At 44.7% G+C, this 27965-nt stretch overlaps 2 protein-coding genes across 3 annotated transcripts; one reads left to right on the top strand and one right to left on the bottom strand.

The window, feature by feature from the left end:
- Positions 1-986: 986 nt before the first annotated feature.
- LOC310800886 (relaxin-3-like) lies at positions 987-2202 on the bottom strand (the record flags this gene model as incomplete). Its single annotated transcript, XM_083664772.1, has 2 exons — positions 987-1273; positions 2028-2202. The coding sequence occupies 2 exons, from the start codon at positions 2200-2202 to the stop codon at positions 987-989; spliced, it is 462 nt and encodes a 153-aa protein (XP_083520898.1).
- Positions 2203-4269: 2067 nt separating this feature from the next.
- Positions 4270-26465, top strand: LOC310800889 (MHC class II regulatory factor RFX1-like). 2 transcript variants are annotated; one of them, XM_083664775.1, is made up of 18 exons: positions 4270-4374; positions 5837-6180; positions 10178-10275; positions 11862-11951; positions 15174-15247; positions 15403-15688; positions 15796-15977; positions 16077-16196; positions 17084-17205; positions 18145-18269; positions 18692-18795; positions 18935-19086; positions 20268-20365; positions 22565-22714; positions 23493-23704; positions 24301-24454; positions 25573-25618; positions 25703-26465. In XM_083664775.1, exons 2-18 carry the CDS (start codon positions 5874-5876, stop codon positions 25885-25887), a joined length of 2505 nt encoding a protein of 834 aa, XP_083520901.1. In that variant the 5' UTR covers positions 4270-4374; positions 5837-5873; the 3' UTR covers positions 25888-26465. The 2 variants fall into 2 exon arrangements, with proteins under 2 accessions (XP_083520901.1, XP_083520900.1); XM_083664774.1 differs by having other exon boundaries at positions 11859-11951.
- Positions 26466-27965: the final 1500 nt, after the last annotated feature.

Genomic DNA, 27965 nt, shown 5'->3' with positions numbered 1-27965 from the left:
GATAGGATTTTGAAGTCTTGTCAGAAATGTACTTGTAAATAAAAAGTGAAAATGTTTACCAGCATTTTAGTATAATATTAGTAGGTTGATACCTGGTTGATACAGACAGAAAACGGACTTCCACACACAGCTTTATTAAACTATCACATAATGTTCTTGATAATCATATTAAACAAATCTGATGTTGAGCACAGACTAGGACATTCCTGTGTGACAGTTAACATACGGATGATGAGTGAAGGGATGTGGAGAGGACAAGGAATGGCAAGTCTAACTGAGAGATGGGAGGGTTCATGGGTGAAAAGAACTGAGTTCTGCACAGGGGGCGATTGAGAAGAGAAGATGTAAGGTGGTTCAGGTCAGAAGATGTGAGGTGGTTCAGGTCAGAAGATGTAAGGTGGTTCAGGTCAGAAGATGTAAGGTGGTTCAGGTCAGAAGATGTAAGGTGGTTCAGGTCAGAAGATGTAAGGTGGTTCAGGTCAGAAGATGTAAGGTGGTTCAGGTCAGAAGATGTGAGGTGGTTCAGGTCAGAAGATGTAAGGTGGTTCAGGTCAGAAGATGTAAGGTGGTTCAGGTCAGAAGATGTGAGGTGGTTCAGGTCAGAAGATGTAAGGTGGTTCAGGTCAGAAGATGTGAGGTGGTTCAGGTCAGAAGATGTAAGGTGGTTCAGGTCAGAAGATGTAAGGTGGTTCAGGTCAGAAGATGTGAGGTGGTTCAGGTCAGAAGATGTAAGGTGGTTCAGGTCAGAAGATGTAAGGTGGTTCAGGTCAGAAGATGTGAGGTGGTTCAGGTCAGAAGATGTAAGGTGGTTCAGGTCAGAAGATGTCAGGTGGTTCAGGTCAGAAGATGTAAGGTGGTTCAGGTCAGAAGATGTAAGGTGGTTCAGGTCAGAAGATGTAAGGTGGTTCAGGTCAGAAGATGTAAGGTGGTTCAGGTCAGAAGATGTCAGGTGGTTCAGGTCAGAAGATGTAAGGTGGTTCTTCAGGTCAGCAGAGGGAGCTGATTTCGCTCTTGCTGCAGCCCCACTTGCAGCAGGCATTGGACAGCCCCACCACCACATCCCGTCCCTTCCTGTCTGTGCTGCGCAGGGCCTCCAGCACCTCGTCTGAGATGGGAGAGCGACCTACGCGGCTGAACTCAGCAGCCGAGGACGGCGCGTCTACTATTGTTTCATCGTTCCAGCTTTGGAGCGATGAAGGATGCTGCTTGCTGCTCAGTTGAGGGATGGAGTCTGTGTTCCATTGGTCATCATAGACCTTCTCCCCAATGACACCTGGTATAAAAAAAAAAAGGGTAGGTAAGACTGTGAACATTTGAACTTAGGTTTTATAATAACAAATTCCTATATTTTTTTATTTAACAATTGTATTCATATAATTCCTATATTCATGTAGTCTATAGTGTACCTGGTTTTGTCCCTTATTAATTGCTCAGGTTTTTGCCTTTGCATTTCATCAAACAAGGGAATCCTCAAATCGTCACAGTAGAAAAAATAAAACATGAAATGAAATTCATTTTCAACTTTCGACTTATCTTTTAGATCACAGACATTGCATAATCCTATTCTCTTCTGGCATAGCTCTGAACCGACCTACTTCAATACCATACCAATCCTCAACTGAGCCCAAAATGACCTCTGGCTTCTATTAGAAAGGAAGTTACATAGGACTCAGGACCAGGAAACGCTGCTTCATCTGAACTCAAAACTATTGATTCCTGCCATTACATTTGTTTTTTTAATCTGACTGTGGGAAGAGATGGTGCATTGATTATCCTACTGTAAAGTTTTTGTAAGCCTCCCATAGAGCTAGATCTTCTGACCAGAAAGTCAGAAAGATGCTCATTTGATAGGCCTAAACAAAAAGGCACACATGCACACACACACACACACACACACACACACACACACACACACACACACACACACACACACACACACACACACACACACACACACACACACACACACACACACACACACCCACACACACACACACACACACACACACACACACACACAGTCTCACCTGAGGCCCCAAGGCTCCTCCTCCAGCGAGAGCCTCCGCAGGTAAAGATGACAGCTCGTATGAACTCTCTTCCGCACAGCTTCACGCCATAGAAGGCGTGGTGGCCCTCTTGGGGTTGCACCCTGCCTACCAGCGCCACCAACAGGCCAACGGTCAACAGCGCTGCCTTCCACATGGTGAGAATGGTGCAGGTGGAGGAAAGGATGAGAGCGAGAACTTTGGAAAATGACAGTCTCAGTGTGTCTTCCAGTATAGTTTGTCTTTCTTTCTGGATGATTTCCCCCTTTTATAGAGTCTGTCAGCATCGCAGAGAAGGGCCTGAACTCACCTCCTCCGCTCCTCCTCGCTGCCAGAGATAAGACAGGAGACCTTTAGGGACAACAATGCCCAGAGAAAGAGAAAAGTTGTGATTAAGTACGTGTATGTGGCTGGAGGTGATGTCAACAGAGCTCTTGGTAATCTAATCGCCTCCGACCTTTTGTTGGCCTTTCTGTCCTCACGTCATTGGGGTTACACTGTGTGTCACCACCATCTTGGTATCTGCTCCCCGCCGGCGCTGGATGGAGATCACTATCCACTTTGTGATTAACCGGGATGATAACACTGCCAATTTCTCTCTCTCTCAATTCAATTCAAAGGGCCTTTATTGGCATGGGAAACATACTTACATTGCCAAAGCAAGTGTCGGTAACCCGTTATTTTACAGGTAGGCTACCTAACTACATATGAACGACATATGAACACCAATGTGTACCGGTACCATGTAACTATACATATGAACTACAGTTGAATAGACTCACTCCAATTTACAGGCCCGGTACCATGTAACTACATATAAACTACTATGAACAATGTAATTACAAATGTAACTTCATGTCTAATTACAAATAGTTCATAATGTAACTATGTAACTATATGAACTATTTGTAATTAGATTACATAAACACCATGTATTCATATGTAGTTAGGGACCTGTAAAATAAAGGGTTACCCAAGTGTCACATAAAAATGACATAAAATGTGCGTATAGTAGAATAAAGAAGTGTGTAAACAACTGTGTGTAACATTGCATCTCAAATTATAAATTAAAAGTGGCATGCGGGGGGGGGGGGGGGGGGGGAGGTATAGGATAGTGTCTATGGGATAATGGCCATGTAAAATGTCCAGTAAAAGTCCTATAACCCTTGTGCACCATCAGAATACTTCTACACTCGCACTATTAGAGGATAAAAATGTCCTCTGACATGCAGAGACATTTCAAAGTGAGTTACTCACCGATGCAGAAGGGTCTTTTGATCAGATCCGCTGGGTTTTGAAAGCTTGATGCTGCTAATAGTGACATTAAGTGACGTTTGATTGGGGGGGGGGGGGGGGGGGGGCCTCATGTCAGTGTGGGGGGATTCAACTGTACTAGGCCAGGGGTTTTCAAAGTCTGAGACTGTGGGCCTCCCCCCAGACAAAGCTTGGAAAAAGGCACCCCCCTTGCTCAATTCCTGGCTGCCTATGGGATCATGATTGATTGTTATTTCAGTTGATCCCATAGACACTCAACAATTGAGCCAAGATAGCCTGATATTGCTGTTTGACATATTTCAGACTATACGAATAGCCTACATACATTTTTTAGTTTCTGATTGGGAAAGTTGGAAAAACAAGCATTTTTTCACTTCCATTCACACACACACACGCGCACACACACACACACACACACACACACACACACACACACACACACACACACACACACACACACACACACACACACACACACACACACACACACACACACACACACACACACACACACACACACACACACACACACACACACACACACACACACACACACACACACTACAGTGCTGTTTTTCAGAGGCCAACCATTACTCGAAGCGCTGCAGTGAGTGACATAATAGGTTGTGAACCTTTTTAAGCATGGTCTTGACACTACATTGACATAATAAGGCGCAATAACGATAAGTTGTAACGATAAGTTGACAATCACCATTGTTCATTCATTTGTTTGACATTGAGTGACTGTAGTAAAAACGTGGTAGTGTAACGTTTAGGAGGGGGTGAAAATGACGGACAGAAATTGACGGCCAATCACCGATCGGATATTTGACTGACGCTGCGACCACCTCCCAAGTTATCCAATGAGCGATAGGAGTAGGGGCGGGGCTATGATGAGAGGGTAGCAACAGTTGCCCCGGTGAAGACCAGGCGCCATAGTCACGGTAGTCCTGGCGACAAGAGCCAAGCAACGAAAATCAACAACAACAACCTAAATCGCTAAGGACAAACTTTAACGAGAAAACAAAGGACATTACCCTGGGGTAAATCAGAGGTGATAAAGTAAAAATCTCTCAAATTATTTCTTATTTCTCAATTTTAATGCGTGTAGTGATTTTGTTTGTATAATCGTCAATGTTAACGTGAAAGTGGCTGAGCGTGGCGGTGAGGAAAGTGCTTGCTAGCTACTTTCTAAACGAAGATGGTTGTTATGGCGATGTGTCAAATCTTTGATGATAAGAGCACAAAATGGCGGGTGTGTTGTAGTGCCTTTCGTGTACTTTTTTTTAGCGTATTAGTTGGGAGGTTCCTGTTATTTCTCATAGTTTCAAATATACGGCAAACATATAACTACTAACGCTAGATGTGTTAGTCGCGTGGTCATTGGTTGGTCAGATTCGTAACGTTAGCAGCAAGAAGCCAGTAGCTGGCTTTAGAACTTAGAACTAGCTGCTGCCTGCTGCTGTGCTAGCAGAGGAAGCTATCACTCTCGATTTCTCAACTCTCTCAGGCTGGGCAGCAACGTTAGACCTACTAGCAGACCTGAAATAACGCTAATATGGAACTAACCACGCAACCAAAGCGACGCGTTGCTGTGCTCTTAACCATGGGCATTTAAGCCTAGTAATTGTTGTCTTTATATGTTTGTCAGTTGGTTGCTTGCCACTATGAAAAAGTTTCTGGTGTGACACATCTGATTGTCTTGCATGCCGTCTTGGGCAGGAGTGGCTTATCGTCTTGTGGGATGGTCGTTAAAAGTCCTGATTGACTGGGTCCAAAGTGGTCCAATTGTTATTACATAACTTCGTTTGTCGAGGATGATGGATAGGATAATAATATTAAGTCTGTGCTCTCAAGGTCACATAATTGCTCATTTCCAATTAACGCTAATCACTTGGTCGTTTTCTTTCACTTGACGGTCATGGCGTAATTACCACATTAGCGAATTACGGGTTCTTTCATTGCTTCAGTTCAGTTAACTATTGTAGCCCTAGCATGTCTCAAAGGGCTTTACATAGCATCATCACGTCATATGCTACATCCTTTAGTACACACACACACACACACACACACACACACACACACACACACACACACACACACACACACACACACACACACACACACACACACACACACACACACACAGGTTACATACATTATATACTACACATTTTACTAGATTACATTATGATAGTACACATCCACAGAATATTATTTGGACTGTTTATTTTTTGCGTGCTTGTTACGACCACACCGTTTATTTAAGAGTAGACAACAACAGGAAAGGTTCTAGTCCTTGAACAAAAGACCCACTTCCTCTTCTGGTTTATATCCCTGACACACACACACACCCTCTCTTAGAGAGGGTGGAAGCCAGATAAAGCCAGAGGCTTTTGATATAAAAAGAAATACGGAGACGTAAAATTATAATTGTGAAGGCTTGTGTGTTTACTGCATTTTTCATTATTCAGTTCTATCTGGTTTTTGTTGTGATTTTTTTTTTTAATCCACAGGAGTGGTGGTGAGTGGTGTCTCCAAGCATTGGTTGCCATGGCAACTTCTGGCTACTCAGAGGACCTTCACCCTCAGCAGGCCAACACAGTAACCATAGCAACAGCTGCTGCCGCCACCACCACACCCTCATCCTCTAAGCCCACACATTTCCTGTCCGAGATCACACCATCAGCCAACCAATCAACCACTGGCTCAAAAACAGGTCCCCAAGCCCCGCCCACTCAGAAGGCAGTGCTGACCACTCCGTCCCAGCAGTATGTAACCACTGAAATCCAGCATTCTGCAATCCAGAAGAGTAATGGTCAGAGCAGCTCGCCTCAGTACATCATAGTAACTGTTACAGGTGAGACACTGACAAATCATATTTTGCACACACTCTACACCAGTGGTGGGCAATTATTTTTCATGGGGGGCCACATGAGAAACCCAGATTGTTGCCCGTGGGCCGAACAAATATTGTCATGCCGTAACCCATGGATGGGTAACTTTGATGATAGAGAGGGCCACAAAAAATGTCCTCGCTACCAGGTTTTGCTGAGGGCCGAACGGCGCAGTGTGAAAAATTTGGTGCATTTGAAGCCACGTTTAGAGGAATAACTCATTTTAAATTAACAGTTGTGATGTCATTATTCAGTCTTAACCACCAATATTTCATCATTTTCTCACTCACTCCTATGTCACCACCTGCTCTCAGGGCTTGAAATTAACTTTTTTGACAACCTGCCAATATGGCTGCTAGATTTTAAAGTTACCAGCCAATTAGAATTTCCACTAGCCAAAATGTTTTTATTGAAATAAATCAGAATATGAGTGGGTTAATTTAAGCATAGGAGTATCAGTAAGTGGCCCGGGATGATCAAAGCCTGTGTTGAGGGTCACACGAACAAAAATGCAGTCTTGAAGCTAAATAAATCCAAAACCAATGAGTTAATTATTTAAATTTCTAATTCAATGTAGCCTTTTAGTCATAAAGATTATTGAAAGATATTCCATATTCCAGACTGAAATGCTATAACAGAAGTGGAGTATTGGCCAGAATGACACGAACATTTGGACACTTATTCAGCGGGTATCTTGCATGTTGCGTTCAGGTGCACTGTGTAAAAAAAATTCCATCGCGGGCCACACAGGTGGCGCCCGCGGGCCGGGCCGTATTTTGCCCATGTATGCTCTACACACTTAGATTTTTTTTAGCTCACTTGAGTGCAGTCTGAGCATGGGTGGCAGAGCTCCGTCTACAGACTGATTTCAGTCGAACGTTAATTATCTCTTCCGTTTTTCGTTCGCCCCCCCCCGATGATCTAAAATGTTGATAACGTGATTTTGGTGAAAAGAAAAAGGTGGATCTCAGCTGCCAGTGCAGTGCAGTGCAGTGCAGTGCAGTGCAGTGCAGTGCAGTGCAGTGCCCGGACCATTTACAGCACGACATGACAGAGTTATCTGTCACATACATCCACGTTTCTTGCAGTAAATCTTCAAAAAAAGGCAGCGGTTGCAAACATTAATTGATTACCTTTGCGAGGCTGATTTATGATGAGCTGCGATCGACAGAAATAAAGAGCGATAATTTTGCTTGTAATTTTGCTTCAGCGAATGAATAATCTACTCGACCACCGACCGGTTATAGAGCTTAACAGTCATGTGACGTCTCCTGGTCCCAGAAGAGAATTCCACCATTCATTTTCTCCATAGACATTCCAAAAAGTCCTTATATAACGAGTTTGAAGGCTGGAACCAAGCCAACCAGCAACCTACTGAATCGTGAGTGACCATAAAACATTTAACTTGGAGCAAAAACAAAAAATAGTAAGCAGGGGGAAAACATTCAAACTTTGTGGCCCGCGATGGAATTGCAAAAAAAAAAAATGTCATGTCATTCTGGCCAATACTCCACTTCTGTTATAGCATTTCAGTCTGGAATATGGAATATCTTTCAATAATCTATGATTTAGCTGCTAAATTGTCAAATACTGCCGTCTGCTCGCTACCCAGGCACTTATGTATGTACTTAACCTAACTAACTTAACCTAACTAACTATCCGGTGTGTGCACAACATCGTCAGACTAAACTCCGGCTGACCCCCCAAAAACCCACAATCCGCTACAGAAAAATGTATATTGTTTGTTTATTAACTGGCCCCTGGCCTTCTATCATTTCACGAAAGTGGCCCCCGGGCAAAGCAAGTTGAGTATCCCTGTCCTATAGCATAAAAGTGGAGGAATGGTTTTAATATACATTTATGTTTAACTATACTAAACCCGCATAATGATAGAGAGAGAGATAGTTCTCATTGGTGACGCTTATTTAGTTCAGCGGTTGTCAGTCCCGGGTCCACAGGATCTTGAGTACTGCTGTTATTTTCTGTGAGACAGGTATTTGCATTCACCTTGTTGCTTCATGGCTAGAATGAGAAGCAGAGGGGCTCTGGGTAGCCTGGTATCCAGCCCCATAGGAATAGCAGTTGTCAGCATTCTTCATATGGGGGTCTACTCTGGACCCAAGCCCATCCACTGGCAGTTATTTAGGACAGATACTCGTGTCCGGGATGCCTGGTTGGCTGGTCAATGGAGGCGGCGCGACTAATCTAACATTACTGAAGATGCATTTACAGTAGCCTCACCAAAGTTCTTTTGTGCAGAATCGTTGTCCTGCTTTGCTACTGCCGATTGGTCAAAGAGTTCGATGATTGACAACAGATAGCAACCAATCAGTTGGGTCTGAAAAATATGTCACCGAATCAGTGGCGAATAGGCTTGAGTCCAGACCCTAATGAAGGATTCATTGGGGCTGGTTACCTAGCCTGGGTAAAGCCAGCCTCCACGTGACCTCTATCTATGTGCTATCAGTCACAGTCTTGTGACTGGAGGCTGGGTTTACCCAGGCTACTGGTTAGCAGGCTAGGCTCTGGGTCCACAGAGACCACAGAGTTAGTTTCCCTTTCTGTTCTGGTTGGTGGTCCCAAACGTGGGAGCAAGGATGGCGGTCCTCTGCATATACGGGACTTCACTTCTCCGCTCTTCTGCTATTGTTGTGATAGGGAGTTGCTGATATAACGGTGTTGTTTTAGTACTGTAGCGTCAGCATCCACATGAACATGGCCATAAGTTAGAAATCCCGCATTGAGACATAGTCAACATGCGCTCTGGTCGTAGTCGCTTCGATGGTAACTAAAGCAATGTGTGTCTTTCAGGCTTTAGTTCAATTCGATTCTGTTTGAATCTTATATCAAATGTATCCTGAATTAATTGAGAACAAATGCACTATCATAAAGAGGATCATTTTGGCATCAAGGAAATGAAAGTGAATTGAGCCCACCTGTCTATCTGTATGTTTATTTTAGGGCTGTCTATTAGTAGCTCTTTTTGCCTACCAGTATCACGTATCACTTGTGCACTCTCACCCAGAGAGGCTCACAGGCCTGGTTTACAAGTTTAGGCGTTATGCTGTATTAGTAATGGATCTATGTAGCCGTCTTAACGATCAATTAACTTTCCCCCTTGGGGGATTAATTAAGCTGCCAATCAATCATAGGCTGGAAAGATTTCCACAAAAACCCCCAATGAATACGGTGTAACAATAAACGAGGTTTCATGAATAATAGCCTGCTTCTGTTGAACAACAACAACAACAACTGTGTCCGTTTGGCTGATTCCAACAGCTCACATGATTATAAGAGAAAGAATACTGCTCTGACCACAAAACTTTCAACTGAACTTTATTGTACAATGGATTAAATTTCAATGACAGAGCAGTTAAGCAGTTACACAATTTCCCAGCATTGGAATAATGGCTAGTGTGATTTCACGTCAATTATGACAAAGCAATTAGTAAATTGATTGGTAACGGCAGGAAAAGGTAGACGGAGAAGGGAACAATCAAAGAGGAGAAGAGTTCTCATCAGAAAGGTGCAATGCAGAGAAGTTCACCCTCTTTTCCGTCCTCTCGTTAGTCTCCGTTCTGTCTGTCCCTCTCTCCATCCTCCCTTATCTGATCTGTCCTCGTCTCCTCTGGTCTGTCCTCTCATCTGATCTGCATGTTTACATGATGGAGGGATTTCTCTCTCCGTCTGGGTGGATTAGCTGTCCAAGGCCTCCTCCTGCGGGCAACATATATAAGAGGGAGACGCACTACTCCTCGCAGTCTTATCCGTCTCGTTTTAGTGTGTTCAAAACCAAGTTCTAGCATGTTCTACAGTGGCTGTTATTACAGTTTGGAAGCGGTATGCCGTGAGTACTGAGAGAACTTGTGGTGATTGGTGGGCAGATTTTTCTGTTGAGATTTTTTCGGTGTTTTGATTAAGCTCTCTCTCTCTCTCTCTCTCGCTCTCTCTCATCCCTAGAGGGTTCTGGCCATTCGAACGACAGTCTGTCAGACTCCAGCCCTCCTGCCCCTGGGGTACCCACTCAGGTGGTCCAACCGGTGCAGACCAACCCACAGGTAGGACCAGTCGGCAATTCTGCCTCCCTCTTTTTGAAACGAATTCGGAAATTGTATTCTTTCTAATGGCCATTGGGGGGGCGTCGTGTGTATTACGCTATCAAAATCACCACATGCAAGTGAATGGAAAAACGGCCCGACTTCTCTCTTGGTTTATGTCTTAAATAAATACTTTGCAAATGAGTTGATGGTCTGAAAAAACAAACAATTTCAAGTCTTTTTCATGCTCTCACGTCCTCCATTTTCTAAATTATGCCCCCATTTCGAGCGAAATAGATGATATTCATGGGATAAATAAGAACAGTAATACGTCCGACAGGTCGAGGCGGCAATGTGCCGCAAGGCATCTAGTCTGCCGGAAAGCTGCAGAAGAAGAAGCTTGCCAGATAGCTCGCTAGCAGTTTAGCATGTAGTAAACAAACTATCAGAAACAACATTATCTTTATGATGTTGTAATAATGTTAGTAGACACAATTTAAAAAAATGCATATTTTGAAATCCGATTTACTTTGTGGAGGTTGATCAACAGCTAACAGGCTATACCCTCACATCATGGATGTACAGAACACAAGAAGAAGAACACAAGCCAGGCGGTCACGTGGTCAGACCCACCGTCAACGTCACTCACTCCTCCCCCGCCCCCTCTCTACTCCCCCGCCCCCTCTCCCCGTGCTTCTGCAGCACAAAAATCAATTTATCCAATCAAACTTTAACAGGAAGCAGGAGATCAAGCCTCATTTTGTGGTATCAAAACCCAATGGGTGACATCACGCTCATATCGTCCAGATAATATATATTACACACACACACTAGGGATATTAAAAATTAAAAAAAAAAAAATTGTGAGTGAAATGTTGCATTGTCTCTCCTGATTCTAAGTATAGTCGAATCGCTTGGTTTGAGCAAGTAAAACAATTTTTATAAGCATTTTAAGCAAGGTTTATGGAAAAATGAATGGCGGATGAAATCCCATGAAGAGGGAGAGGGGGTGACTTTGGCACCCCTTTGGCACTCAGACCTGAGCCTACTAAATATTTAATGAACCACTCATGATTGTCAAAATTGTTTTTTATTTTCGAAAATGTCAATGTTATGTAACATGTTCTTTACTTCAGTGGAGCAATGCTTGTTTGAGCTAAAAATCCACAGCAGAAGCTTTTTCTATTAATTAATGAAGCCTTAGACTTAGAATCAGGGGAGACAATGCAACATTTCACTCACAATTTTTTTTTTTTTTTACATTTTTGATTTTTTTTTTGAATTTTTGAATTTCGATTAAAAGTCGACTTTGGCCAGCGAATTTCGAATAGTGTTTTTGCTAGAAATGCCCATCCCTAACACACACACACACACACACACACACACACACACACACACACACACACACACACACACACACACACACACACACACACACACACACACACACACACACACACACACACACACACACACACACACACACCAACCATGAGTTGGCCATTTGATCCTGTAGCAAACAGACAGTAGAGGGTTAACAAAACAAATAAAGAAACAGTGACTTGAATGATCTGACCCTGTGGTGTCGTGGCTTTATTCACCAGCAGAGGTCAGTGTTGCAGGCAGTGTCACAGGCAGCCAAGAGGATTCAGACAGCTCACATCAACAACCTACAGTCCGTGCACATTAACCAGGAGGTAAAGCACACACACACGTTCCTCTGTTTGTGTGAGAGACTAGATGCGAAATAAAAAAGCATTGCCGCGTAGCGGTGATCTGACCACGTTTCATTACTAATGGCTTTAATCGGGCGTTACCCACGAGCCTTCACGACAGTCAGGAAGAGAGCAAGCAATGTAGAGTCAGAGATGTGGTGAACAGTGGAAGACCAACAGGCAGAGAGAGAGAGAGAGAGAGAGAGATGTAGAGTCAGAGATGTGATGAACAGTGGAAGACCAACAGGCAGAGAGAGAGAGATGTAGAGTCAGAGATGTGATGAACAGTGGAAGACCAACAGGCAGAGAGAGAGAGAGAGATGTAGAGTCAGAGATGTGGTGAACAGTGGAAGACCAACAGGCAGAGAGAGAGAGAGATGTAGAGTCAGAGATGTGATGAACAGTGGAAGACCAACAGGCAGAGAGAGAGAGAGATGTAGAGTCAGAGATGTGGTGAACAGTGGAAGACCAACAGGCAGAGAGAGAGAGAGATGTAGAGTCAGAGATGTGATGAACAGTGGAAGACCAACAGGCAGAGAGAGAGAGAGATGTAGAGTCAGAGATGTGATGAACAGTGGAAGACCAACAGGCAGAGAGAGAGAGAGAGATGTAGAGTCAGAGATGTGGTGAACAGTGGAAGACCAACAGGCAGAGAGAGAGAGAGAGATGTAGAGTCAGAGATGTGATGAACAGTGGAAGACCAACAGGCAGAGAGAGAGAGAGATGTAGAGTCAGAGATGTGACGAACAGTGGAAGACCAACAGGCAGAGAGAGAGAGAGAGATGTAGAGTCAGAGATGTGGTGAACAGTGGAAGACCAACAGGCAGAGAGAGAGAGAGAGAGAGAGAGAGAGAGAGAGATGTAGAGTCAGAGATGTGACGAACAGTGGAAGACCAACAGGCAGAGAGAGAGAGAGAGAGATGGAGAGTCAGATGACTGGGATGCCCCGCTGGCCATGCTGTGTGCCTGCTGCATCCTGCCTACCTATAATGTGACTAGCTTGTGTTAGTGAATGAACTCTGTTGAACTCATTTCAGCTTTTTGTTTGTTTTTGTTTTTGTTTTTCCGGGATTGTTTCTTGGACACACGTTCATCTGTAACGGGAGACCGCCTTTTTTGTATTCCTAATCAATTCCCTGAATATCTGTCTTTATTAAAAGTAGCATTTCTGCCACATAATTCAACCAACAACCTTGTGTCAGTTTCTGTGAAATGACGACACACTGCCTAACGGAACATAATGCCTCTTCTCAGCCTTTACGTTAGGCTCTCTTTAGGGCCTAAAAGAGAGCCAACAACCCTGACCCGGGCAAAGGATGCAGTGTCAAGTCAAGCACAATCATGCATTGCCAGCATCATTGCCGTTGCAGCTATTGAGCACAGCACACTGAGCCACTGTTCATGTGCCATGTGTTCATGTGCCATGTGTTCATGTGCCATGTGTTCATGTGCCATGTGTTCATGTGCCATGTGTTTGAGGGTTCCAAAATAAGCAGGGAACTTAAGCAGTGGGAAAATGGCATGCTGTGGAGAAAGAAGTGAGCTATTGATGATCGTGTTGCATTCTCAGTTCTGTACGGGCCCGGTAGAGCCGGCCGGGTCACTGCTGAGTTCTGTACGGGCCCGGTAGAGCCGGCCGGGTCACTGCTGAGTTCTGTACGGGCCCGGTAAAGTCGGGTCACTCCTGAAAGGAGTCTCCTTAAAGCCCCACTCCAGTGTATTCTGTCATTTTAAAGATATTTCATATTAAAATGCCCTGACCATGTTGATTAACCACACTGTTCGCCAAATATCTTTTGACAAATAACCAAAATTTTGTGCTCCAAGTTAAAACAAAAACAAAAAACAACAACAAAAAAACTGTGCAACAAAAATGGAACGATGACGTATGTTTGTGTTAACTAGCTAGCTAGCTAGCTCTTAGCTAAGCCCACTGCCTGCTGCTGTATTAACATTCGCCATTCTCAAAACACCGCTGAGTGCCCAAAACGTTTGCTCGTTAACCATTTCAAGTCAGTCTTTCCAATAAACCCATCAGCTTTGAAATCCGTTGGCCGGTTGTTGATAATAAATCAACAACGCGGCTCGCAGCTAAGCTAACGTTACGGAAGGAATACTGTAGCACAAAGGAAAGAGGACCTAAGCTCTTGTACTGCTTTGACAACAGTGCTGTCGCCATGTTGTCGCAGTGGAACTGGAACAACCGATTAGCCTGCAGTTCTTATCAAGTTGTTAGGCAGGCTAACTCATTTTAGTTCACGGGCCACATGTGACCCAATTTGTTGTCAGAAAGATAATCAATAAGTAAGGGATAATGTATATTGAGGCGGTGATTACGGGGGAAATAATGACCGACAGGTGGATTGAGCCCGATGCGCCAGCGGAGGGCTTAATCGTTCACCTGAAGGTCATTATTTCCCAGTAATCACCGCCTCAATATACATTATCCCGCTTAGAACACGGCCTACAACTAAATCATTCAATAATCTGACAAAAATAATGATTCAAATAGATTTTTTAATAGCGTTTTCAACGACAAAGCGGTTTCATTCGTAATTGGCACACAAGACACCACAGCTGCAACTGGTTGGCCTAATTAGTAGTGTCTTGCTGACAAAAAGCTCTTATCAACTGATTAATCCAGGTGTGGCAGAGCAGCGGTCGGTTGTCGAGAAATAATGACCGGTGAATATTGTTGATTGACCAATCAGAATCGAGTATTCAAGAGAGCCGTGTTCTAATCAATAATAATAACCTATAAATGACAAAACCTCAAAGTTTTCCCGTTTCTTAGTCTAAAGAATTACAGGTACATTTAATAACACGTTCTCATGTAGGTTATCTCCGCTACCATCAAACATGATCAAATCGACTGTCTGTAACTGTCCATTCATTGCAATTGATTGCAACTGTGCAAGTCTCTTATCGTCAAGCAAGGATAATGAAATGAGTTTACCATTAAGTGATGAATACAGAAAACATGAATAGGCTACTGAAACCTGGCACCTTGAAGGACTTCTCAGTGCAATTTTCACACTTTCTCTGTGGGCTGGATTGGAACCTATGCGAGGCCGGATCCGGCCCCCGGGCCGTATGTTTGACCCCCCCTGTGTTAGAGCGTTTGAAATGGAACACCAACCATTACACAGGTAGAAAAACCAAGTGTAGTGGGGGCTTCACGTGTCCTGTCTGCTTGTTGTGCAGGTGGAACATGTGTACTCTGGCCAGGTGCAGTATGTGGATGCAACAGGAGACTCCACCTTCACCACCTCCACCATGTGAGTAGAGAGCAACCGGGCATTGCATATCACACACACACACACACACACACACACACACACACACACACACACACACACACACGTCTAAGCTCTTTACACTTGTGTACACAGTGTATATTTATGTTTGTGTCCAAACGTCTCTCTCCGTCCAGCCGGTCAAGCGGCTACCCTTACTCCGACTCACCGCTCTACTCCCAGACCCCGCCCGCTTCCTCCTCCGCCTACTACGAAGCCACGTCTGAGTCAGAGATCACCGGCTCTGTGAACTCGCCCGTCTCCGCTGCGTCCGTGGCAACGGGAGGAGCCAATAGCGGGGCGGCCGGGGGCGGAGGGGGCTACATCATTCCGGGAGGTTACGTGCTGGGGGGAGGAGGAGGACCAGGAGGAGGAGGAGGACAGAGTTACTGCAGCCCTAACTCTCGCGCACCACCCGCGACTGTGAGTACTCCAGAGTTGAAAGTCGGTGAACTTTGTTGGTTGTCCTCGATGAAGGTGAACTAGTGGTTTAGAATGAACTCTGTCATCCGTCCACCCGCCTCCTCCAGGTGCAGTGGCTGTGTGAGAACTACGAGGGGGCCGAGGGGGTGAGTTTACCTCGCTGCACCCTCTACTGCCACTATCTGCTGCACTGCCAGGAGCACAAGCTAGAACCGGTCAACGCTGCTTCCTTTGGCAAGCTCATCAGGTCCGTCTTCATGGGGCTACGTACACGGAGACTAGGCACCAGGTACACACACACACACACACACACGCACACGCACACGCTATTTATGTATATATTAGACAGGTATGTCGGTGCATTGTCAATAATGTGTGTGTGTTCCAGGGGGAATTCTAAGTACCACTACTATGGCCTGAGGATCAAATCCGGTTCCCCTCTGCTAAGACTGATGGACGAGCAGCAGCACCTCGCAATGAGGCAGCAGCCTTTCTCTCAGAAACACAGGTAGCCACATGTGGCTTTCTCTCAAAAACACAGGTAGCCACATGTGGCTTTCTATCAGAAACACAGGTAGCCACATGTGGCTTTCTCTCAGAAACACAGGTAGTCACATGTGACTTTCTCTCAGAAACACAGGTAGCCACATCTGGCTTTCTCTCAGAAACACAGGTAGTCACATGTGACTTTCTCTCAGAAACACAGGTAGCCACATGTGACTTTCTCTCAGAAACACAGGTAGCCACATCTGGCTTTCTCTCAGAAACACAGGTAGTCACATGTGACTTTCTCTCAGAAACACAGGTAGCCACATGTGACTTTCTCTCAGAAACACAGGTAGTCACATGTGGCTTTCTATCAGAAACACAGGTAGACACATGTGACTTTCTCTCAGAAACACAGGTAGCCACATGTGGCTTTGCTTCACTAGTGCTTGCTTGTTTGTGGCTACGGGTATGCTTGTCATTTCAGCGTTGATTTGGAGGTCTGATTCTAGAATTTTTGATGAGATCACATTCCTGTGTGTCAACACACGGGGCGGCTTTAGCTCAGGAGGTAGAGCGAGTCGGCCAATGACGCAAGGGTTGGCGGTTCGATCCCCGCTCCCTCCCAGCTGCTGTCGTTGTGTCCTTGGGCAAGACACTTAACCCTCCTTGCCTCGTATGACTGGTATGAATGTAGACATGAATGATGGTGGTCGGAGGGGCCGTTGAGCGCCGATGTGTGGCTGCCACGCTTTCGAACCACCGGTACGAATGGTGTGAACGAATAATGATTCTGTGAAGCGCTTTGAGCACTTGGAAAGGCGCTATATAAATCCAATTATTATTATAACACTTTATCTGAAGTGGCTGTTATGACTCTCCCTGAATGATGGCTACTCTGTCCAATAGGATCAAGCCAGTGCACAAGACAGAGGGGATCACAACCAATGGGAATTCAGGAGGGCTGGGCCAGCAGGCAGCAGCACTCTGTGACATCTCAGCTCAGGTGCAACAGTATCAGCAGTTCCTGGGTGAGGAAAACCTCCAGCAATCGTATCCTTTGCTTTCTAGCGATACACTTAAGCCGTTTTCACACATGCCTACAGGAAAATTACCTGTAAATCAATATCGGCCATTTCCCGGAATTTCCCTTCACACCTGAGCGCCGCATGTGTGAATATAGTCGTCAAATAGCCTGTATGTTGGGGGGGGGGGGGGGGGGGCTTATTTTAGGGGTCGGCAAAACTCTGATGGTGAAATAAGTTCACTTGTCACACAATAAATCACACTCGTTTGACTTAAGAGTATGTTGTATCCTTCATATTTGCGCATGGGCTGCAGTGCAGAGTAGTATCCAGGCAGCGTCAAGCCAGCGTAATAAACACAGCCGATTTTCCCCCTCCCCTCTCTGCTCGAGAGAGGCCAGTCCTTCTTCAGTCCTCCGCACTTCGCAGCAGCCCGACACAGGACAGACACACAGCGAGAATGGCAGCGGCTTGCAAGCCGCCCAACGCTTGTATGCATGTAGAGAAAGCAAATGCACGAAGCGAAATGTGGAAGTAGTTTGCTTTGATGTGCGCGAATGATTAGATGATGCACGCTGGAAGTGAACGTTAAGCAACGTGTGCACACCTCGCCCATGAGAGAAGGACCGGCAAATGACTGGACCCGTTTCACACTTGTGTCCCTTATCGCGGCATACCGCTCTTCTGACTGGCTCGAAACTGGTGAAATGTCCGCGATGACGGGGGAACGCTTATACCGGAAAACAACTTTCACACATGAAGGCATTAGACCGCTTTCCGGTCATTTAGCGGTAAAAAGCGCATGTGTGAAAACGGCTATTGTGTTATATTATTTTGTTGTTTGCCCTAACATTCTGTCCATTTCATATTAATTAGTAGAAGGTTTTACTGTTCTACTTCCATGTCCCCCCCCGCCTTCTCTCCCTGTCGCTCTATCTTGTGTAGAAGCATCACGGCCGCTGCCAGACTTTGGCTTTCTGGAGGTTTATGTGCAGGATGGAAGCCTGCCTGATGGGATCCTTTTAGAGCACCTCAAGGCCTTCCAGACCCTCTACAGAGAACACTGTGAGGTATGAACCCTGGATGAAGAAAGGATCATCTCAAGGTCAAAGCTGCAGCTGATCATAAGACTGTTGTTGTTGTATTCTCCTTCCTTATAATTTTCGGAATCATCTTGTCACCACATAAGTTAGGTTCCGTGTCTACTTGATCTCCTTCTTCTTTTTGAATAAGCTTGCTGTGCTAGACGGACACTTTGGGGAAGTGCTGGTCATAGCCCATGTTGTTCCCAATCAGCTATTGAAACCATATTTTCAATCAAACCCAGCCCAGTTCAATTAAAAGTATTTTTGATATAGTGCTCATCCTTTCCAATGAAAATAACAAGGAAGAAGTCAGAGTTGTGAAGAGAGGTGGCCAATGAACTGTGTTCTTCTGTGACAGTGCATAGTGTGATGCCAGACCAATGTGGTGTCATATGTGATCCCCACAGGCCATTCTGGATGTAATGATCAACCTGCAGTTCACCCTTGTGGAGACGCTGTGGAAATCCTTCTGGAGGTTCAGCCAGAGCACTGACACAGAATCACTCAGCCTGTGAGTATCACAAACCCACAAACGGGCATCTTCGGGCATAACTGTTATGTCCTGACATGATGTGCATGCATGCTGTGACGCGGCACAAATATTGTCTTTTTCACATTCCCGTCTACAACTGACGCACGTGCTCTTCCAGGCACAACGAGTCAGAGAAGCGTCTGCCCAAGTCCTGCTTGGTGGTGCTGTGTAAGTTTGAGCCCGTGCTGCGCTGGACCAAAGAGTGTGACAACATCCTCTACCAGACCCTGGTGGACATCCTCATCCCTGATGTGCTGAGACCCATCCCTAGTGAGTTGGTAATGGTGCTAATAGTCAGAAGGTTGTATAAGTTGACTTAAGTCTGAAAGAGCCTCATTTAAAGGTCCCATATCATGCTATGTTTAAGTGTATAAATCTGGGTCTTTAAAACAAGGTCATGAATTCTGTTGCACAAAAAACTCAAATGGAGCCTCTGTGAGACTTCTCTATGTCCTCTGTCTCTCCCCTCGTTGTTTTGATAAGGTAAGATGATCTGTTGGGATAGATAAATCTTTGGTGCAGTTGATCTCTGTAATTTCTTTCCATTCCACACAGCTATGGTACAGACAACAAGGTTTGGTCTTCCACATTCAGTTGGTGGGCGGCGCTGTAAAGCTGTGTTCACACCAAGATATTTATTTTTCGCTCTGTCGCTTGATTCAACCCTTTGGAATCGCTCTGTCGCTCTGTTTAAATCGCTCATCAACAGGCACAATAATTGACGGACATCTGAGGGTTATAACGTTACGCAATGTCATGATATTTGTCCACTACGAGCCACCGTCATTGTTTACAAGCTAAAGCCTATCAGCGTGCTCCTAATGCGAGCTCCATACCGGTAGGACAGACTTCACTTCATGTCAGCTGTCAGCCTGTCAATGCGGTTTGTTGCCACACAATAAACCAGCGGTTTGTCCCAAGCCAGTGGGATCCTTGACTCGCTCTCACACAGCAGCCAATCAGCGTTGAACAGCGAGCGACTGATGCCAGCGTATTTTCGCTTGAGTTGGGATATTTCATCTGGGGCGATGAGCGTATTTTCTCCCTATCGCTCTGTCTCTGCCGCTCGGACGCCCAGCGAGTTTTCTCCCAGGCGAATATATGCTCAGTCGCTCGTTTGCATTGACTTTGTATGTAAACTCGACGCCAGCGAAGAAATTTAATAGGTCGGTGTGAACGCAGCTTAAGCGGGCAAACGAAATGGCCGAGTGTTACTTTGTGATGTCAGAAAAATCACGGAAGACTTCCAGGATGTTTCTAGCACGCCCAAGTCCTTTATAATGAAAGAAGCAAGGAAATCTTGTTTTACACAAGATGGCACCTTTAACTTGCACGCATGCCGCTAAGTGTCTGTTAGTGTTTGTAGAGTTGAGGTGGGTTTATCCTCTTACTACACATTATGTTGACCCTTTCCCTCTTTCTCCACTGTACATCACCACTGTCTGTCTCAGGTGCCTTAACTCAGGCTATCCGCAACTTTGCCAAGAGTCTGGAGAGTTGGTTGACTGGCGCCATGATGAACATCCCAGAAGAGATGGTCCGCATAAAGGTGCGTGCATGCGCGCTCATGAGAGGGTAACGGTGCAAACACACCAGCTCCCAAAGCGCCACCAATTGTAAATTGCAGCACGAGCTGGAGCCTGCCTGGTTGTTCACCCTTTGCTTCACTCCGCACCGCACTGGTCACAACTTGTACCAACCTCCTGCTTGACTTGAGACACTCGCTAGCTGCTGCTGCTGCACGGGCGCTCAGAGCGCTCTAATCTGTGAACAAGGGCGGTGGGGAAAAAACTGGCTGTGTCTCGTGGCTATTCGTGGCACTTCAGCGTCTGGTGTGTTTGCACCGTAAAAGCAAATTTATACTGACTGCGGAGTGTCCGCGGTGTTCACGGCAAGACCGTTCTCTCCGCAGAGGCACATCCTTTTATGGTAAATACGGTAGCAGTGCAGTGTCTGCAGAGAGCGGAGAATCCCCCTCCAGGCTCCCGTTGTGTTTTTAGCAGGAATGCAAATGTCACATCAGTTCTTCCGTGTGTGATCCTGATTTATATCGGCGAATAATCAATCCTAGTGCAATTGTCGGCTATTTTCAGTTTGTTTTTAGCAAGTAAGTTTGTTGTCTTCTTGTTTTTGTGCTTTGCATTTAATTTGTTCGATCTCAAATCGTTTTTATTGACGTAGTAAATTGTAGGCTATTCACTCTAAAATGGGCTCCCTCATGACTGTGAGAAAAGGATCATGTTGCTCCCTCACTCATGTGGCGATGCTCAAACCCGTTCATTTTGCACTGATTTCGCCGGTCACTTGGTCAGTTTGTGGAGGCTTCTTCCCCTTTACAAACCATAGCAAACATTAGCCAATCATAGCCTTGGAATTGACTGCACGAGCTCGCGGCGGGCTCCGCGGAGTTACATTTTTTGAGAGGAGCGCGGAGCTCCGTGCAGTCCCTCCGCAGAGCCTGTGCGGAGCGCCGCGCTCGCCGCACAGAGCCTCTGCTCCGCGAACACCGGACACTCCGCAGTTAGTATAAATTAGCTTTAAGAGAGAGCTCTGCATCCATTTTTTAAGTTTTTCCTTTTCATGCCTTTACATGGCCACATGTATCATACCAGTCTTTTTTTATATCTTTTTTTTATTAGAGACTAGCAAGGCAATATCGCCGCACAGAGCCTCTGCTCCGCAAACACCGGACACTCCGCACTTAGTATAAATTAGCTTTAAGAGAGAGCTCTGCATCCATTTTTTAAGTTTTTCCTTTTCATGCCTTTACATGGCCACATGTATCATACCAGTCTTTTTTGATATCTTTTTTTTATTAGAGATGTAATGACAGAAAATAATATGTCTCATAATTTCTTTTCTCCCTTTGCCCTTAACCCTCCCTCCCTTCCAACCCTAATCCATCAGGTTGAATAATGTGGTGACATGCTCTGAGTTTCAAAAGACAAGACAAGAAAATAAAACCAACAACAGCAAGAAAACTAAAACAAACAAGAAAAAAAACATTACCAATGCTGTTAATAGTACTGCTCATGATTCCCTATACATCTTATAGACGGTTTTAACTTGACAACAATAACAACCATCACAACCCACCTGGATATCCGGTTTACTTCCTGTATACATAGCTGAGCGCAGGCTGATATTCGGCTCATATTAAATGTTAACGTTAGGCCGTGTCTCCGACAGACACATTAACAACGTAGCCTATTTCGGTCTTTATGTATTGTAGTAGTTAGTAGTTGTTGTTGTTGTTTTTGATAGTTGCCATAACAACCACTCCTGTCATGCACACGCTGGGTAGTAGGAAGCATTGTTGTCTGATCGGGAGCTAGCCTGAGAGGCTAATAAAAGCTACATGTTACAGAGTAAAGCTGACTATCAGTACGTTATTGCACGCATAGGCCTATCTTTACATTAAAAAAAAACAATTGAAGTAGGCTATGTCAGTGTTTTCCCCTGAAGAGCTGAGAAAGTGGACACTGTCAATAGTTAGCTGTGAAGCTGATACAATTCAGGTTGCGGTAATGCAACATTTAAGGATGCCAACCGCCATAAAACACAGAAGAAGAAGCTGAGAAAAAGGAAATGCTGTGGGGTTGCAGCTGGTGAAAACCGTCTATAGAGAGGCTATCGTACCAGTCTTTAAATCATTTCTCTGTCTCACCTCTTTCTAACTGTCCCTCCTGTCTGACCCCTGCCGTCTCATTCTGGGTCCCTTCACTCTTTCCCCTCTCCTCTCCTGTAGGTGGTGTGTGTGTGCTCCTTCTCCCAGACGCTGCGCCGCTACACCAGTCTGAACCACCTGGCCCAGGCAGCCCGCGCCGTCCTGCAGAACTCCGCCCAGATCAGCCAGATGCTCTCTGACCTCAACCGGGTTGACTTCACCAACGTTCAGGTCTGTCAGAATACTGCTCTCTGTCCTTCTGGCTCTTCTTCCTGCGTCGATGTGCAGGTTAATATCTGGGTTCCCATGATCATGGAAAACCTGGAAAAGTCCAATGGAATTTCCAAATCTCATTTTCCAGGCCATGGAAAAGTCATGGAATTAGTCAAATCCCTGAAAGTTTAGGAACAGTAATGGAATTTTGTTGTGTGTAATGAAATGAATTGTTACAGTAATCTTCCATGGATAACCTTTTCGGAATGTAACGTAGCGGCAAATTTCATTTCTGTAGCTATTGATGTAACGTAGCCATGTCATTTTATTTGATTGAGGTTTTATTTTGGATTTAATTTTATTTCAATAGCTTCCATGTAATGCGATGCAGTGACTCAAAGCACTACAATCCAATATAAAGAGCTGTGTGTCCTATTTGTCCAGTGTAGTAATAATTCTTGGTATTGATTCAGAGTTACATTACATGTAAATTCTATTATGGATCCTTGAAAAGTCATGGACAAGTTTTGAAATGTGTGGGAAGTTGGAACCCTGGGTTACGTAGAGCAGGACACTGACGCTCTCCTCTCCCCTTCAGGAGCAGGTGTCCTGGGTGTGTTACAGTATCTGTAGAGCAGGACACTGACGCTCTCCTCTCCCCTTCAGGAGCAGGTGTCCTGGGTGTGTTACAGTAGAGCAGGACACTGACGCTCTCCTCTCCCCTTCAGGAGCAGGTGTCCTGGGTGTGTTACAGTATCTGTAGAGCAGGACACTGACACTCTCCTCTCCCCTTCAGGAGCAGGCGTCCTGGGTGTGTCGCTGCGATGACCGCATGGTCCAGCGGCTGGAGCAGGACTTCAAGCTGACCCTGCAGCAGCAGAATTCCCTGGAGCAGTGGGCTGCTTGGCTGGACAGCGTGGTCACCCAGGTCCTAAAGCCCTATGACCACAACCCTGCCGCCCTCCCCAAGGCTGCCAAGCTCTTCCTGCTCAATTGGTCCTTCTACAGGTGAGAGGGAGAAAAGGACAAGGGTGCAAGAAAGTGATGGACGAAGACAAAAATTGAAATATTTGGTTTCATGTGTGCACCTCTGCCTCCCTGTCTCCCCAGCTCTATGGTAATCAGGGCTCTGACTCTGTCTCCCCAGCTCTATAGAGAGCCAAAGTGAACGTGACTTCCTGCTTCAGCACTGTACCAGAGATTTTCATCTGCCATTTATTTTCCCACAGATATTTTGTAAAATGCTTATAAAAAATAGTTTTACTTGGTCAAACCAAACGGTTCAGCTATATTTAGAATCGGGAGAGACCACCATTTCACTCGGACCAAAACTTAAAAAAAACAACCTCGAAAAAATATTTTCTTTAAATCCGCAATTTTTTTTTTATGTTTTGGTCCGAATGAAATGTTATGTGGTCTCTCCTGTTTCTAAATGTATCTGAACCATTTGGTTTAAACAAGTACAACTATTTGTATACGCATTTTACGAAATGTCTATGGGAAAATCAATGGTGGATGAAAATCTCTGGTACAGTGCTGAAGCAGGAAGTGGCGTTCACTTTAGCTCTCGATGGTAATCAGGGCTCTGACTCTTGTCTCCCCAGCTCTATGGTAATCAGGGATCTGACTCTGCGCAGTGCTGCCAGTTTTGGCTCCTTCCACCTGATTCGCCTGCTCTATGATGAATATATGTACTACCTGATAGAGCACAGAGTGGCCCAGGCTAAAGGAGAGACACCCATTGCTGTCATGGGAGAGGTACATACAGACATACACACACTAGTGTAGGAAACTATATATATATTAGGGCTGCACAATTAATCGTATTTTCATCGTCATCGCAATATGAACATGCGCAATAAAGACATCGCAAAGACTGCCTGAAACGCAATGAATAACAAAAGTGGTTTTATTTACATGCGTCATGCATTCCCAATCAGCATCTGATCATTTTGTCTTGTGTTGTAAATCCAGCGTACACCTCAACAGTGCGCTCCGCCCCTCTGCCAAAGCCCAAACACACTGTGTGTAGTTTCAGCTAGAGTCAGTGTGTATTTCATTTCTTTATTCAGTGGGCATAGGCTATGTTTGGGGTCTATGTTAGCATTATTAAAGCAGAAAGACATAGGAACTGTATAGCTAATATGCATACTTTAATATTTGTTTATTTATTGCAAGTCGTATCGTCATCGCTATATTGAACAATGTTATCGCACATCGCAGATTTTCCTCATATCGTGCAGGCCTAATATATATATATATATATATATATATATATATATATATATATATACGATACGATATACTTTATTGTCAGTTCACACTGAAATTTGTCTTGCAAGACAGCAGCAGTCCCATATAATATATATATATATATATATATATATATATATATATATATATATATATATATATATATATGTATATGTGTGTGTGTGCATGTATATATACAGTATATATAAGCCCCCACTGTCTATAAATGGGGGCATGTACAAAAGAAATTGGCCACTTCAACAACAAAAGTAATTAGTAATTATTGCATCAAGTTGATAAAGCGCAGTGCGTACAACAGCACTATTTGTGTGTTCTTCATCGGCGTCTCTACTCTTTTTGAGTGGCAACCAGCTTGCAGATGCTGAGTGCGTTAGAAATGGAAATTAAATTATCAAAACCTGGGGGCACATTTTCCCCCTCAATCACGCTTTTAAGTGCTCAGGTAAAAGTTGTTCACTGTTGAGCACTAGGACTTTTTTATTCCCAAGTTGGCTGAAACGCTTTGGACTTCATTGTTGGACTTCATTGTTGGACTCATATGTTGTGGTCTGAATTTCATGATACACATACATATTATGTCGCAATCATGCTCTGTTTTTCAGTTTGCCAGCACCGTCAAGAACCGAAACGCTGTGGATCTGGAGAAAGGTAACTCCAGCCTTTGTTGTTGTGTTGCTCATTCGTCCGTCGTCACGGTGGCTTTATTGAACCAAACTGTGTTTTCTCTGTCAGATGAGGAGGAGGAGGAGGAGGAAGAGGACAGTGAGGAGGAGAGTGGAGAGCTTGTGCTGCAGTCCAGTTCCCTGAACATGGCTGGGGGCGAGGACGAGGACGAGTCCATGGAACCTCCCATGAAGCAGCCCAGGACAAGTTTAAATCTGCACACTCTGACTGAGACACACAGCACGCCACCTTAGACACACACACACACACACACACACACACACACACACACACACACACACACACACACACACATACACATACACATACTGTACACATATCTATATCTATATCTAGATATAGATATAGATATATATATAGACAGATTCTTTCCAAAAAATTGGAATATCATGGAAATAACATGGATAACCGTGGACTTCAGCGGATTGTCAAGACGATTAAAAAATTTGGCAGAGATTCAGAGGGAGTGGACTGAGGCTGGAGTCAGTCATAACTGAGAAGTCACTGCAGATTTTCTTCACACTATATAAATTTCTTGAAATACTGTATTTGGGGTTTTCTGGTGCTGTAGGTCAAAATGATGAAAAATGAAACAATTAAAGTCTAGAAAGATATCACTTTGTGTGTAATGAATCTATGAAAGTTTCACTTTTTGAAAGGAATTGTGGAAAAAAATCTTTCCATGATATTCACATTTTTTGGAAAGCATCTGTATATATACACACACACATCATTCTCTGCCCACTCATTGTCACCCTGTGTAGGCTTATAACTGGTCTGCAAACAAATCTATTGGTATGCGTGTTTGGTGTGTGTGCAAGCATGGGAGGAGCCGTGTACGGGGGGTGGGACGGGGGGTGGGGTGGGGGGTTTGGGGGTCAGAATCAAGGCCTTAGCCTGGTAAACCAGCCGGTCACGTGAACTCACATTTCATTTCGTTCTACCAGACCGTTTGGCCTAAACTCTGGGAGGGCTTTCTGCAGAAACTGCAAAGCGGACGAGCCAATCAGCGACCCGCCTCGTCGCCATCATAACCGGCCAATCAGGAACGTCGCTAGCAAAACGGTAATGGCCGCCTCCTTGCCTGTCCGCCCTGAGGAGTAATGTCAGCGTTCGTCTAGTTTAAACAGCCATAAAGTGCAGTTAATGCAGAAATCGACTCAATAACAACAATTAAACAAGTATACGAGTTATGCAACAGCGGAGTTTCTGGGCGGAAAATATGTTTTTGCCGTTCTCCCGAGTGGATTTGGGTTTGGCCGGATCCAACGCTGAAGGAGTTGTCTGTCAAGGCAAGTACACCCGCCCAACTTCTTCCCACTGCAAAGACTGGGTGATGGCTTCAGGCCAGACGGGAACGAAGAACCAAATGAAATGTTGAGTTCACGTGACGGGCAGGTTTACCAGGCTATCAAGCTCTTGCTTATTATGAATTCTGTATTTTTGTGCTGCCACTTTTTCCCTCTATGCCTTCATCCAGCACCTGATCCTTTACAATCATGTTTACTGGGCCTTCACTGTGGATTGGATGCCATTAGTCTGAGAGGTATTTCTTCCCCAATTCAACTTGAGAAGGAATCATGAGAGCCAACCCCTGTGTGTGTGTGTGTGTGTGTGTGTGTGTGTGTGCATGCGTGCGATTCCTGCCTGCCCCCGCCTTAACCACTGACCTGATTGCCATGGAGAGAAGAGTCCCATATTCCACAATGTACTCTGAACTCAAATCACTGACTGTACATTGCCTTTAAAGCAGTGACTATGCGGGTGAACTGGACTTTTTATTATAAATGCCATATATCTTTTTTTAAATGTCAGAGTAGTATCTGGAGTGATACTGTGCACAATGGCTTGTGTTGCCACATCGATTCTGATTGACAGGTATTTGTGGATGCCATAGTTTATTATTATTTCAAATGTCAATTCTTTTCAATTTGGTCAACTTACGAACAGATACCCTTGTGCCTTTATGAGAGATTTCTATTTCTGAAAAACTTGTATTGTAAAATGTATTGTTGGATCAATAAATTAAGGTGAAGTCGTTTTTGGTGTTCGTTCTTCATTAAATGTGAGTAGGTGACGGAACCTGAGCAGATAGAAAGGACACTTCCTAACATGGCTTCCATACAGTTTTGATGATGCCCACCGTTCCATATTTGGAAAGAACGTGAGACTGAGAAAGTGAGAATTCATCACAGCTGCTTCTGGAATGTTCATCTAAATGATACTGTTGCCATGGTTACACACCAGCTTTCTGAGACCCAAGCACCGAGTGAACACTGATTTCCATGAGAGCAGTACCAATCAGCATTAG

Source organism: Poromitra crassiceps (genome assembly GCF_964638095.1).
Source record: "Poromitra crassiceps genome assembly, contig: HAP1_SCAFFOLD_130, whole genome shotgun sequence".
NCBI lineage: Eukaryota > Metazoa > Chordata > Actinopteri > Beryciformes > Melamphaidae > Poromitra > Poromitra crassiceps.
The sequence above is the reverse complement of the archived record's forward strand: the minus strand, read 5'-3'. Positions and strand labels throughout refer to the sequence as shown.